This window comes from Pieris brassicae, chromosome 2 (genome assembly GCF_905147105.1).
Source record: "Pieris brassicae chromosome 2, ilPieBrab1.1, whole genome shotgun sequence".
Classification (NCBI taxonomy): domain Eukaryota; kingdom Metazoa; phylum Arthropoda; class Insecta; order Lepidoptera; family Pieridae; genus Pieris; species Pieris brassicae.
Genome location: NC_059666.1, coordinates 15,410,714 through 15,421,793, shown reverse-complemented (window position 1 = coordinate 15,421,793; position 11,080 = coordinate 15,410,714). Strand labels below are relative to the sequence as shown.

The window sequence follows — 11,080 nt, the reverse complement described above, 5'->3', positions numbered from 1 at the left end:
CCTTGTGCCAAAAGTCAGTACAGTTGCAAAAAAAGATTTTATTGAGCGGACTTTTATAAAATACTACGTAGGTTATTTAAATTGTTACATTTATGACTGATTTTTTAAAGTGTACCCAAAGCCTGGCCACAGGCACTACTACTTATTATTATTAAAAAAGATAATATGGATACGCTGGACATGTTGAGAGCTTATGGTAAGCGCGAACATGAGGACCTCAGTTGGAACAAAATGTCCGCCGTGCACATTGCGTTACTAGTTGCAACCCTTCTGCTCTTTGGTAATTATAACTACATATTTTAGATGCTTAATTTTATAAACATACAGATTCATTTAACTAAATCGAATGATATATAACTTCCATTTTTATGGAATATAACTTTCATTCTTATGGAAGGGTTATTCCATTTCTAACCAACGCATGTGTAAAACGTGTATGCCCTACATATTTATTTCTTGTTTATTCAATATAACTCTATTTTTAAAAGACGTAAGCCTTTGACTTTTGTGGTGATCTTAGTTAAATTGAAATGAGTGTTTCTAGGAAGCAAGAGGGGTTGGTGTGGATGTACCAATATGACATCGTTTTCGTCCCAGTTGGACATACTACTTGCAGAATACGACCGGGAAGTAGCGCCAGAGGGGCAGGTCCTAGTTAAGACAGCGTTAGACGTGCGCCACGCGGCAGTCTACGAGCGTAGCGCCACCGTGCGGTTGCTAGCGGACTTACATTTGGTAAGCTATCCGACGGAGTGCTTACAGTTGCTATGGTTGAAATCATTCACAAAAATATACAAGAATACGATATTATCTAACTAATATAACTAAATATTACGCCTTACGCTGCATTGTTGACTCTTTTCACTGTTTTTTTTAATTAATTGTAAAAATTGTGTCTTAGTTACATACCTAATTTTATTTATTCTTTATACTTTTGACTACCAAAAATGATACTTGCTTTTATAATGTGAAGTACTCGCTAATCCCCACATTGTTATTCAGTGTATATGCTTTAACCATTGTTAGGAAGATTAATTCATTATGTCTTCAATTCTCATGGGTTTCAATATTTTGTAATGAGCCTTATATGTACAAGAACAATATGTACCAATTTTCCTTTCATAGTCATGCCGCCTCTCACATTTTAGTCTGATGTTTATCGGTATGTGCCTACAGCAAAGCAAGTGATACTATCTTATAGGTAGAGAGCCATGTTCAAAATAAAAATAAAAGTTTTTTTCAAGTCAATATTCGTACGTATTGTAGAATTGGGATGACAAGCGAATAAATTGGAACTCTTCGGATTGGGGATGTGACAACGCACTGGTTAGCGCTGATCGATTGTGGGTCCCTGATGTGGGGGTATTAAGCGTAGCCACACTGGGTACTGAGGGTGACACCAGCCTCCGTGCTCGTCTTTCCAGCGACGGCCATATCTATTGGATTCTACGCCTTGACATTATTGCCCCACTCACACTTCAACTCACGGACTGGCCCCAGGACCAGCAAGAAGTTGTCTTCAAATTCGGCTCCAGATCGCATTCTTCAGATGAGATGCTGCTTACCTTAAGTGACTTACAGGTCAGTTAATTTAGTATTGAAGCTAATTGACAATCTATAAAGCTGTTCAAATTGTAGCATTTCAGCGTTGGTTCCGTTGACCAATTATAGGATGTATGTTTGGCTTCACTTCACTTCACTTGCTCTTTCTATCTGAAATTTTATTTCGCTGGGAATTGGTCCTAGGACACCGCGTAAACACATTATGCGTTATATAAGCTGGGACCATGAACAACATTTTGATGAAGAATTTATATGATATATTTAAAAACCTTTATAATTGCCAATTGACTAATCTAATCTTCACACCCTTACTATAACAGAAGTGATTAAGGATTACACGTTGGCATTCTCGCAAATTGTTTCTACAGGATGTCTTTGCCCACCTGTAGGTACTTTTTACTACAGCGCAAGTGAGGAAACACTGTGACAAGAGTGCAAAGAATTTTTTAATGTTTTTGTCCACTGTTTTCAGCACGCGACTGTGTTCGAGTCTGGCACATGGGAGTTGATCCGTGTGAGGGGAGCGGAAATAGAATTGAACAACGGAGACTTCCAACGCCGCGTTGTCAAGTGGATAGTAGTGTTACGTCGAAGAGCAGCAGCACACGCGCTTGCAGTGGGCGTAGTTTTTGCCGGCTCGGCCGTATTATTACTTGTGGCCACGATATTGCCCCCTAATACACGACCACCATTATGCGCTGCTTCAGCGGCAATATCTTCACTTTGGTAAAATAATACTGTAACAAGACTAGCCTACTGATCCATCAGTTTATTTTATGTAAAGTACTGATTCGTAACCAGTCAAATTGTGTTAAAGCTACGATAAATCAGCGAAGTGAAGTCAATAATTAGATTGATTTTACAGAGATGGGGCAACATTGTTGACATAGAAAAATATTCAAATATACTCCGTTTTAACGATATTTCGTTGCGCGATATACGTATATGTTGTAGTTATTTAATTTAATTTCTAATCAATCATGTATAATGTAAACCAATCAATACTAGTATTCTGAAATTTTAGAAAAAGAACCATTTTCTCATCGTTATTCAATATCTTTGATGTATATTAAAACATACAACTATTTTACGTTCGAATGTCTATTATACTTTCTGTTCTATGAAAATAAATTGCAGGTTGATATCTGCCCTGGTGCGAATGCCAGGTGGGTCGTCGACCCCTCGCGCTATGTCTCTTTTGAGTGGTACATGCATCTGTGGCGCTATAGCGGCAGCTAGCGCGGCTCTTGTTTTACGTGTTTCGCGCTGCGTCACACCACCCCCACACATTCTAAGGACCCTTGTCACGACTGCCTCTACTTTTATCACACTCACACCACCTGAGGTATGCATGGTACTTTTAGTAGTAGCGTTTACTGGATCTACAATTTATTTTATAGAAAGTTTTAATAATAACTAGCGGACCCGGCAGACGTTGTCCTGTCTTAACTATGAATATTGATTTCGAAGTGGTATAATTAACTAAAAATGCTTTATGATATAAAAAATTCTTTGTTTATTTTTCTGGCGCGTATATAATAGTTTTGTTGGTATTCCGACATGGGAACAGGTGATATAACTGGCCATGTGAAAAGCATGGGTTTTTAAGATTAATGCCACAAACAATTAGCGACTGTAATTATTTTATATGTCATTATCATTATCATAATATAATAATATAATAATAACTCCGATCGGAGCATTTATTTTAAACGATATTAATTTTTCTTACATCCTCTTTGACGATATTTGCAGCACGCATTCTGTCAATGTTATGTCAAACGCCATAAGGTTACATGAAAAAAGATTGAATTGTAAAAATGCTATCGTAACAAAAGTATTCTTAAATTTTCTAATTTTCCGTGCAATTTTCTTAAATTTTTTTTAAGAACCTTCTCTTGACAATAACAAACCAAACGAAATAGGGATTCATTTTTATATATTTAATTTACATTAAGTATTTGCTGAGGTTCAGAGCCGAATTAGACATTTTATGATGCAGACTGTGATGTTCTACAGGTTTGACTATGGACACTGTTTTACTAAAGGAGGCAAGAAATATTGACATGCTGTATAAACCTTTATTCAAACTCCTTTGTTTTTACAAATAGCTATGTTATAATTGCATTTGTGCTAAAGTCATAAGCAAATTTTTGTTAAAAAATAGTGTAAATAATAAATATGTCACGCAGGGGGGAGAGGCAGAATGCAGCGCATGGGCGGCGGCCGCGCGGCTCTTGGACCTGTTGATACAGGCTTTGCTGATCTTCACTCTCTTCGTGCTGCTATGTGTCTTTATCTAATGCTGCTCTAATCTGTATGGATATTTTTGGGATCAATATTGTTAGCATGTATTGTAAATATAAACAGTTATGTTAACTCTTTCTAGTTTAACTAATTTTAATGACCCTTTGAAATTCATTTCAATTTGATAAAATTTGCATTAACGAAATATAATAAAAACGGCGAAAGAGTTTTCTTTCACAACCAAATTACAACTATTTTTCTTTATTGCTTAAAAATTATCATTTTTTTTTTCATTTTTTTAATTTAGAATAAGTTTAGGATGTTATGCCGCCCCAGTGATTGTTCTTTACTCGTGCACGCCAATAGAATTTTCTTTCTCGTCGCAATTAAGACTTGCTTAAGTTGTTTACTAGTTGAATAAAATTGTAAATTAAACACAAGTAGAAATGTAAAGGACTTATCCTTAGGGTTAAAGCGCCATTGGATTTATTTAAAGTAAGCACCTACGTGTTAAGTTAAAAGTGGTGTCGCCGTTGGATAAAGCTTGTAAGTATTTCAGCGAGCAGCAGTAATAGTGCAGCACCGGCACCAGTGAGTAGTGCGTGAAGCGCGGGCAACACGTCACCGAGGCCGACGCTAACGAATCCGCTTCCGCCCGCTTCGCAACGTACACGTCGGGCCATCCAAATACGCCGCGCTCTTTCTATTAGGCCCGCCTCACGTTGCCACCTCAGTCTGATATATCAACATTAATATTTATTTTATTGTTTTCTCTTTAATTAACCGTAAATTCCATCGCGGTGCAGTTAAGTCTAGTTCGGGGTTTAATACGCAAAAATTGTATTTACTTGGAGTACCATACATTTTATGTTAATAGGGATTATGAGAAAATTTTAATTGGAAATAAATAAAGCGTACAGAAACTTTTTATACATATATCGATGTGTTCTGTGTCCAACGCTGAATAAAATTTAATAAATATTTGACAAAGCTTTGTAAAGAATTGAAGGTCTTCGTGGCGTCTTACTTACTACAAAGTCCCAAGGACCATTGGTAGAACGTATTTAGGCTGATCAGCTCATTGAGACGACGAAAAAAACGAAAAATGTGTTTCTCTGCAAATTGGACAGTTGCCTTCTGGACCATTAGTATTTACGAGATCTTTTTTTTAATGTTATGGCAATAGTAGATCTTCATCGTAAGTATAAGTATTTTTTTTAGCAGCCAGTATATAGAAAGACATTGGTAACCTCACAGCAAAGAGGTCTCGATAGCCTGAGTGTTTACGAATTGGCACGGAAACCATGGGCAGCTTGAAGGCTTGGATCTCCTTTAGGCCACATTTTTCGCCCTCCGTGTATGTGCGGCTGATGACGTCGTATCCCGAATTCAGCTCAACCTTAGAACACAATTTCTATTCTTAGGTACGACTCTTTACTAAATTGTATTTTTTTAAAATTAATAGCTGTTTATTAATACTTAGTTGTTATTACTTAATAATAATTGTTTGGGCTCAGTGGCAGTAAAAGTAATTTACTGCTACTGAGCCCAAACATTTACATGATTCGACAATTTACATGAATTATGTATTAACATAAACATTTTGCAAAATACTGAGTGTAAGTCACATTCTATTACTACTTCTTTAACATCCTTGCCGAACTACAGATTGTCCGCTTACATTACAGTAGGCTAAGCTCGTGTAGCGTACCTGGAAGGCGAATAAGCCAGTCCGTACACGTGCAATACCATCCCACACACTGAGATAGGCATGTTCGCCTTGTGGCTGCAATTTGCGCTTGTAAAGCCGTTGGGTTGCCGGGTCCGTGCTCTCCTGGAATATATCATATTTTCGATTCATCAACTGGGACCTTAACTTTATACAAATATACTTTATCTCACTTTTTAATTAATTAATTAATTAATGAAAATAGCATTTATTTTGTCTAATAATATTTCTTTACGCCTGAACTAATTTCATAGCAAATTTGATTTTAAACAGTTACCAGTATTTTTTATACTTATTGACGACGATAAATAAATAACTTACCGCGAAGTAAACCTGTTTATATGTTGTGTCTTGGACCCCTAGAATCATTGGCGAGTATGTGAGATCATCAATGGTCTGTATGGCATCGCTGGGCGCCTGTAGGATTGACACGATCTTGGCCGAGTATGATGTAAACGCAAACACAGAAGATAACAGCATGAAGAGCATTAGAATACGTGCAGATACTATCTCTGGAGATATGTCTGAACCTGGAGGTAAAGCATTTTTGCAATAAATGGCTCGTACGTTTATTTAGTACAAAAAATATTAGATAATTCAAATTCAAAATCATTTAGTCATAGGTAACACAATGTACACTTATGAACGTCAAAAACAGAAATGTATATAAAATACATTTACTGCTAGTTCCCAAATCAAGGGCGTAGAACAGAAGAGAAGAATCGGCAATAAACCCTCCGCCACTATTTTTAATCGCCAAGATTTTGTTTTTCACAACGTTTGTAAGGAGCTGTAACCATTACACCATGTTCCACATGACATCTTAAGTAATTAATAATAATAAAATGAATTAGAAACAAAGATTTGTCTTCTATCAGCAGGAGGCATGGTGAAATAGGAGCACGCACTTACATTCTCGTGGGAACAAAACGCAAATACGTAGTCGAAATAACTCATATCACCGCACACACGAATTCAAGTACGACCAGTCATCACAAGTAGCACCCGTTCAAAAGTATGTATATAAAATTTATATTTCGAGTTAAAATTTTAGATTGCTAAAAAATATCCCATAGTCGATTATGATTGCCATGATTTTCGAGTTCTGAACTGGAATCATTGAAGACCTTAAATATATATTCTACAATTATATCAAACGTAATCAAATGAGACATTAAACAAGTATATTATGTATTTTAATACTAACTTTTATTGAAAAAATTGATTGCTTTCTAGATGTTCCTAATATTTATTTCAAAACATGACAAACGCAGCTACCTCAGTTTGAAAAATGTTATTGTACCCTGTTGACAAGCAGCTCCAATAGCGAATGTGAAGGTTTCTGATAGAGTAAGCCGTTCTGCAGTATCATCAGGAAGCTGACGACGCCGTGCTACGTATCCCAATACCGCTAAAAGTACACCACCACCGGCAAAAGCCACGCCTACCGCTGCCCATACGCCACCACTAAATGGAAGCAGGAACACGTTAGATACGGCTGACTGCGAAGGTTGACGGAATATGAAGGCACCGCTGAAAAGCATATGATATACAAAAAAATCGCGCCTGGCTGAAAAGTATTTAAAATAGATATTCAGGCGCTATCTTTTTGAGTGATCAGCGCTATCATTTTAATTAGCTTTATTAGATAATCCATGACGGGTTATAGGTTTTGACAATTGCATACTAATATACAAAATAAATTTTAATTGATAGTAATATAGAAAATCAAAGACTTATACAGTAAAGTGACGATAAATCTTCGAAAAATGTTCTGCATGCAGTGTTTATGCTATTCGTAACTAAGTAAAGTTATGGGATATTCAAATACAAATGAGCAAAGGAAATGCACATCTTTATTTATATCGTGTTTTTAAGAGCCAACACAGCATAGTCGGTCGGAGGTCCCCATAAAGTATTCATTTCTCTATTTATTAAATGCAAAAAGCCAAAACTATCACTGTTTTTGATAAAGATAAACTCACTCCAGTCTTGAATAAATTTACTTACACAAGTTCTACCGTCTCAGAACAATAGTGCAGCACGTCCCATCGATCGCGCCGCAGAAACATGGAAGCTACACCCATCTCCACCTCCTCTCTCTGCAATAGTCCAGCCAGACCATTGAACGACCCGTTCTGCTGTTCCCCGTACAACTCAATTTGTTTCATATTGTATCTGTAAACGATGCATTTTCAACATCATTTCATCGGAGGTCAAAGAGACATACAGACTTACAATACCAGAGGGTGTTTTAAGGAATCGGTACGCTCTTTAAGGAGTAAAAAAATTAAGTCATAACCGAAGTATATGGACGTAATAAATATTATTGGTTAATAATATTATTGATGGATTATTTTATCTGAACAAATAAATAATAACACCGTGAATCACCTACGACACGCTTGGGCCAAGAAAACTTGTATTTATAAATAAACTTTTTAAAAATCTCCTCTCCTAGGTATGTCCAAAAAATATAAACGATTTTAAAACAAATGGTATTTTCACCAGTATAATACTCGAAACAGAACTAATTTAAGCATACGACCAACCAGGCTCCAGAAGGTAAACACTCCGTATATGGAAATCGTGTTTGTTTTTACAACAAACTCCTAATCGAAATTAGTGAATTATCTCTAAATAAATTCAAAGATATCGTTAAACGTAAATTAATCAATAAAGATTTTTTATAAATTTGACAAATATTTAAATGATTCTTATCCTTGAAATTGGTTTGCTCCAGTTCAAACAATTTTTATGACTCAACATTTAAAAAGAGCGATTAAAAAGAGTGGCGGAGAGTTTCTTGCAAGTTCTCCTTGCCCGCTCTACGCCCTTGACTTGTGCGAACTGTTAGTAAATGTAAAGATAGAATTAATTTAACTTATTTTCTGACGTTCTTACGTGTACTTGTTTATTAATAAAGTTATTTTGAGTTTGAATCTCATCTGCCGGGGAAACGAATATAATCTTTGAAAACACTCATTAGTTGAATTAAAATAAAATAATTTAAATATGTACCTGAAATTGAGATCCTCAGCTAACAGCATCATTAGAGGATAACTAAGTTTTGGAAACGTATCAATTTGACGATCATTGAGATCTGACCAACCTTTAAAATATTGCGGCTGACTTACCTATTGAAGGAAATAAAACTAATTAACATTTGTGCGCCCTACGAGTGTGATTCATACCTAAAACACATCTAAATATTGTTTTTGTGGCCATTTATTTAGTCTTTAAAGAAGAACCTTAATTGAATAGTTATAAAGAATTACACTTACAATAGTTGCTGATTTAAGATACACGTGGCCCAAATTCTTTCTCCTGGTTACGGCTGTGGGGATCGTGGCCCATAACCTATTTAAGTTTTCCGAATTGGTATAGCCGCCACCAATATCCAACATTGCGATAGGTTGTTCAATCTTTACCCGGTACACATCGAACATTTTCTCTGGAAAAGCTACCACGACATCTGCATCTGGCAGGATGACCGTGTCTTGGAGGAAATCAACTATGTCAGTATCGTTGGAGAGAATATTGGGCAATAAGAGCCATGAATGCCGGAGATTAAAAGCGCGACTAACCGACGCCTGAAAGAATGAATCAGCGTTTATTATTAATGAGCAGTGTTGGCCTAGTGGCTTCAGCGTCCGACGCTCATCCTTGAAGTCGTAGGTTCGATCCCCGGCTATGTACCAATGGATTTTCTTTCTATGTGCGCATTTAACATTAGCTCGAACGGTGAAGAAAAACATCGCGAGAACACCGACTTGCCTTAGACCCAAAAAGTCGACGGCATCAACACAGAAGGCTGACCAACTACTTACTGATTCAATTTACAAACGATCATGTAACAGATGCAGAAATCTGAGGCCCAGGCCTAAAAAGTTTTAAGTGCCATTGATTTTTATTAATTAATTATTATAAAAAATGAATTACATGAAAATTTACTAGCAATTCACTATATTTGTTCTCAGTCTAGATTTATATTATTATTTAGCAAACAACTTTACGGTAGCTGTATGTAAATATTAAATATTAATACATTTCAATGTACCTAATACTGTTTTGTAGACTATAAATGTATTAATTTATCCATTCATATTTACATTTCTGTTAATAAGAAACTATAATTTATTTAAATCTGAGACGTAGTACAAACAATTATGAATTACTGTAACAGATTATTAAATATCTACTTAGCTCTTTAATACATATATCATTAAAATAATGAATAACTATAATAGTTAGGTGTTTCCTAAAAGTCAAAGTTATCCAGCAAATCACATAATATGATATATAACATGCGTTGGCAGATGTCAAATAATGTAATCAACGTGAACGAAAAGGTATAAAAATTGTTTTGTCATAACAAGAGCTGTTAGGATAGGATATGGAATTTCTGTCAGGAAAAACTGAACAAAAATTAGTCATATTTACAGGGGTTCTTGACTGTGGTAATATTGAAAGGCGTCATGTCTTGGCAAAGCCAGTGACAAGGTTTATGTAGTCATTTTGTTTCAATTTGGGTTTTTTTTTATTATTAAATTAACTGTTTTCCTTCTTTAGATATGAACTCTTTCCTATAAAACTTCTAGTTACATTACTCATGAATAAGAGACTTATGGATACAAACCTTGTTAAGAATCAGATGTGCATCAGGGCAGCTCAGGTCCAGCACGACGCCCTCGCGGAAGATGCGGTAAGCCGGCATCTCAGGTATCACGGAACCTTTGCTAATGTATACTCGCAGACGAAGTCCCGTAGACCTTGTGCGAAATTGTAGATTACGTATGTCATCTACAAAAAATTTAAATTCATCAAAAAAAAACACGACATCATGATGACTGATATCTTTACTGAGTTTAGTGTTTCGGTATTTGATTTATATATATTTATTCATCGTCATAGTGACTACCTAGGCTCCAACACAAGAACGCGGTAATTAAAGACACATTTTTTGACGAAAAATATGCTAATATAAACGAAGAGAGATCCATTTCTCAACCGGTAAGTGAATGAACAGTTGCGTTAACTGTAAGAGCGCAACTAGATAAGTAACACTTTATACTTTTTAATGATATTTAATAATGAAATGCAAAGTGTTTGTTAAGCAATTTCTTACCCTCATTAAATGCACCATAATTACGGCAGGCAATGCAGCCACTATAATCAACTATTTGTCCAATTTAACCATTATGTTATTACTTACAAATCACATTGATTTTTTCCGATCATGAGAAAACTAAACGCTAATCATTTCAGCAAGCAATAACGCTAACTGATGATATCAGTGATTAATCATTCATAGGACTCTTTGCCGGCAAAATTTCTCGTTAGGTTTTGTGTTCCAAATCATCTTACGTCGCGACGCGTACGGTTGGTTACGCGGCATAAATACGTCATGCGTCATGGCGTAAGGTTACCCGTGTTACGCCACTCAGCCAGCTCAAAACCTAATAATGATTCTTTTAAATTCATCTAAATTTCAACATTTAATAACTAAGATGTTGTCAAAAAAATCTTGAAAAGGCTAAC

At 35.8% G+C, this 11,080-nt stretch overlaps 2 protein-coding genes across 3 annotated transcripts; one reads left to right on the top strand and one right to left on the bottom strand.

Moving 5' to 3' along the window:
- The first annotated feature begins 189 nt into the window (after positions 1 to 189).
- On the top strand, positions 190 to 3,944 carry LOC123720476 (neuronal acetylcholine receptor subunit beta-3-like). The gene is made up of 6 exons (XM_045677095.1): positions 190 to 280; positions 545 to 735; positions 1,267 to 1,581; positions 2,036 to 2,289; positions 2,701 to 2,908; positions 3,756 to 3,944. The coding sequence occupies exons 1-6, from the start codon at positions 232 to 234 to the stop codon at positions 3,864 to 3,866; spliced, it is 1,128 nt and encodes a 375-aa protein (XP_045533051.1). The 5' UTR covers positions 190 to 231; the 3' UTR covers positions 3,867 to 3,944.
- On the bottom strand, positions 3,764 to 10,781 carry LOC123720474 (ionotropic receptor 75a-like). Of its 2 annotated transcripts, XM_045677091.1 has the most exons (11): positions 10,668 to 10,781; positions 10,179 to 10,342; positions 8,824 to 9,132; positions 8,561 to 8,676; positions 7,550 to 7,717; positions 6,843 to 7,072; positions 5,861 to 6,069; positions 5,522 to 5,644; positions 5,061 to 5,209; positions 4,318 to 4,545; positions 3,764 to 3,878 (listed from the first exon to the last, which is right to left on the bottom strand). In XM_045677091.1, the coding sequence occupies exons 2-10, from the start codon at positions 10,254 to 10,256 to the stop codon at positions 4,326 to 4,328; spliced, it is 1,602 nt and encodes a 533-aa protein (XP_045533047.1). In that variant the 5' UTR covers positions 10,257 to 10,342; positions 10,668 to 10,781; the 3' UTR covers positions 3,764 to 3,878; positions 4,318 to 4,325. The 2 variants fall into 2 exon arrangements, with proteins under 2 accessions (XP_045533047.1, XP_045533048.1); XM_045677092.1 differs by lacking the exons at positions 3,764 to 3,878; positions 10,668 to 10,781 and adding an exon at positions 10,461 to 10,542 and having other exon boundaries at positions 4,470 to 4,545; positions 5,066 to 5,209.
- Between the last annotated feature and the right edge of the window lie 299 nt (positions 10,782 to 11,080).

What these genes read in the sequence shown, in the direction of transcription:
- LOC123720476 (XM_045677095.1), top strand. Translation starts at nt 232, where the DNA reads ATGTCCGCCGTGCACATTGCGTTACTAGTTGCAACCCTTCTGCTCTTT. An exon ending in TTACCTTAAGTGACTTACAG is followed by an intron (nt 1,582 to 2,035) that starts GTCAGTTAATTT and finishes CACTGTTTTCAG; the next exon opens with CACGCGACTGTGTTCGAGTC. An exon ending in TCACACTCACACCACCTGAG is followed by an intron (nt 2,909 to 3,755) that starts GTATGCATGGTA and finishes TATGTCACGCAG; the next exon opens with GGGGGAGAGGCAGAATGCAG.
- LOC123720474 (XM_045677091.1), bottom strand. Translation starts at nt 10,256, where the DNA reads ATGCCGGCTTACCGCATCTTCCGCGAGGGCGTCGTGCTGGACCTGAGC. An exon ending in GCTGAGGATCTCAATTTCAG is followed by an intron (nt 7,718 to 8,560) that starts GTACATATTTAA and finishes CATCGTTTACAG; the next exon opens with ATACAATATGAAACAAATTG. An exon ending in CGAGACCTCTTTGCTGTGAG is followed by an intron (nt 4,546 to 5,060) that starts GTTACCAATGTC and finishes TTGATATATCAG; the next exon opens with ACTGAGGTGGCAACGTGAGG.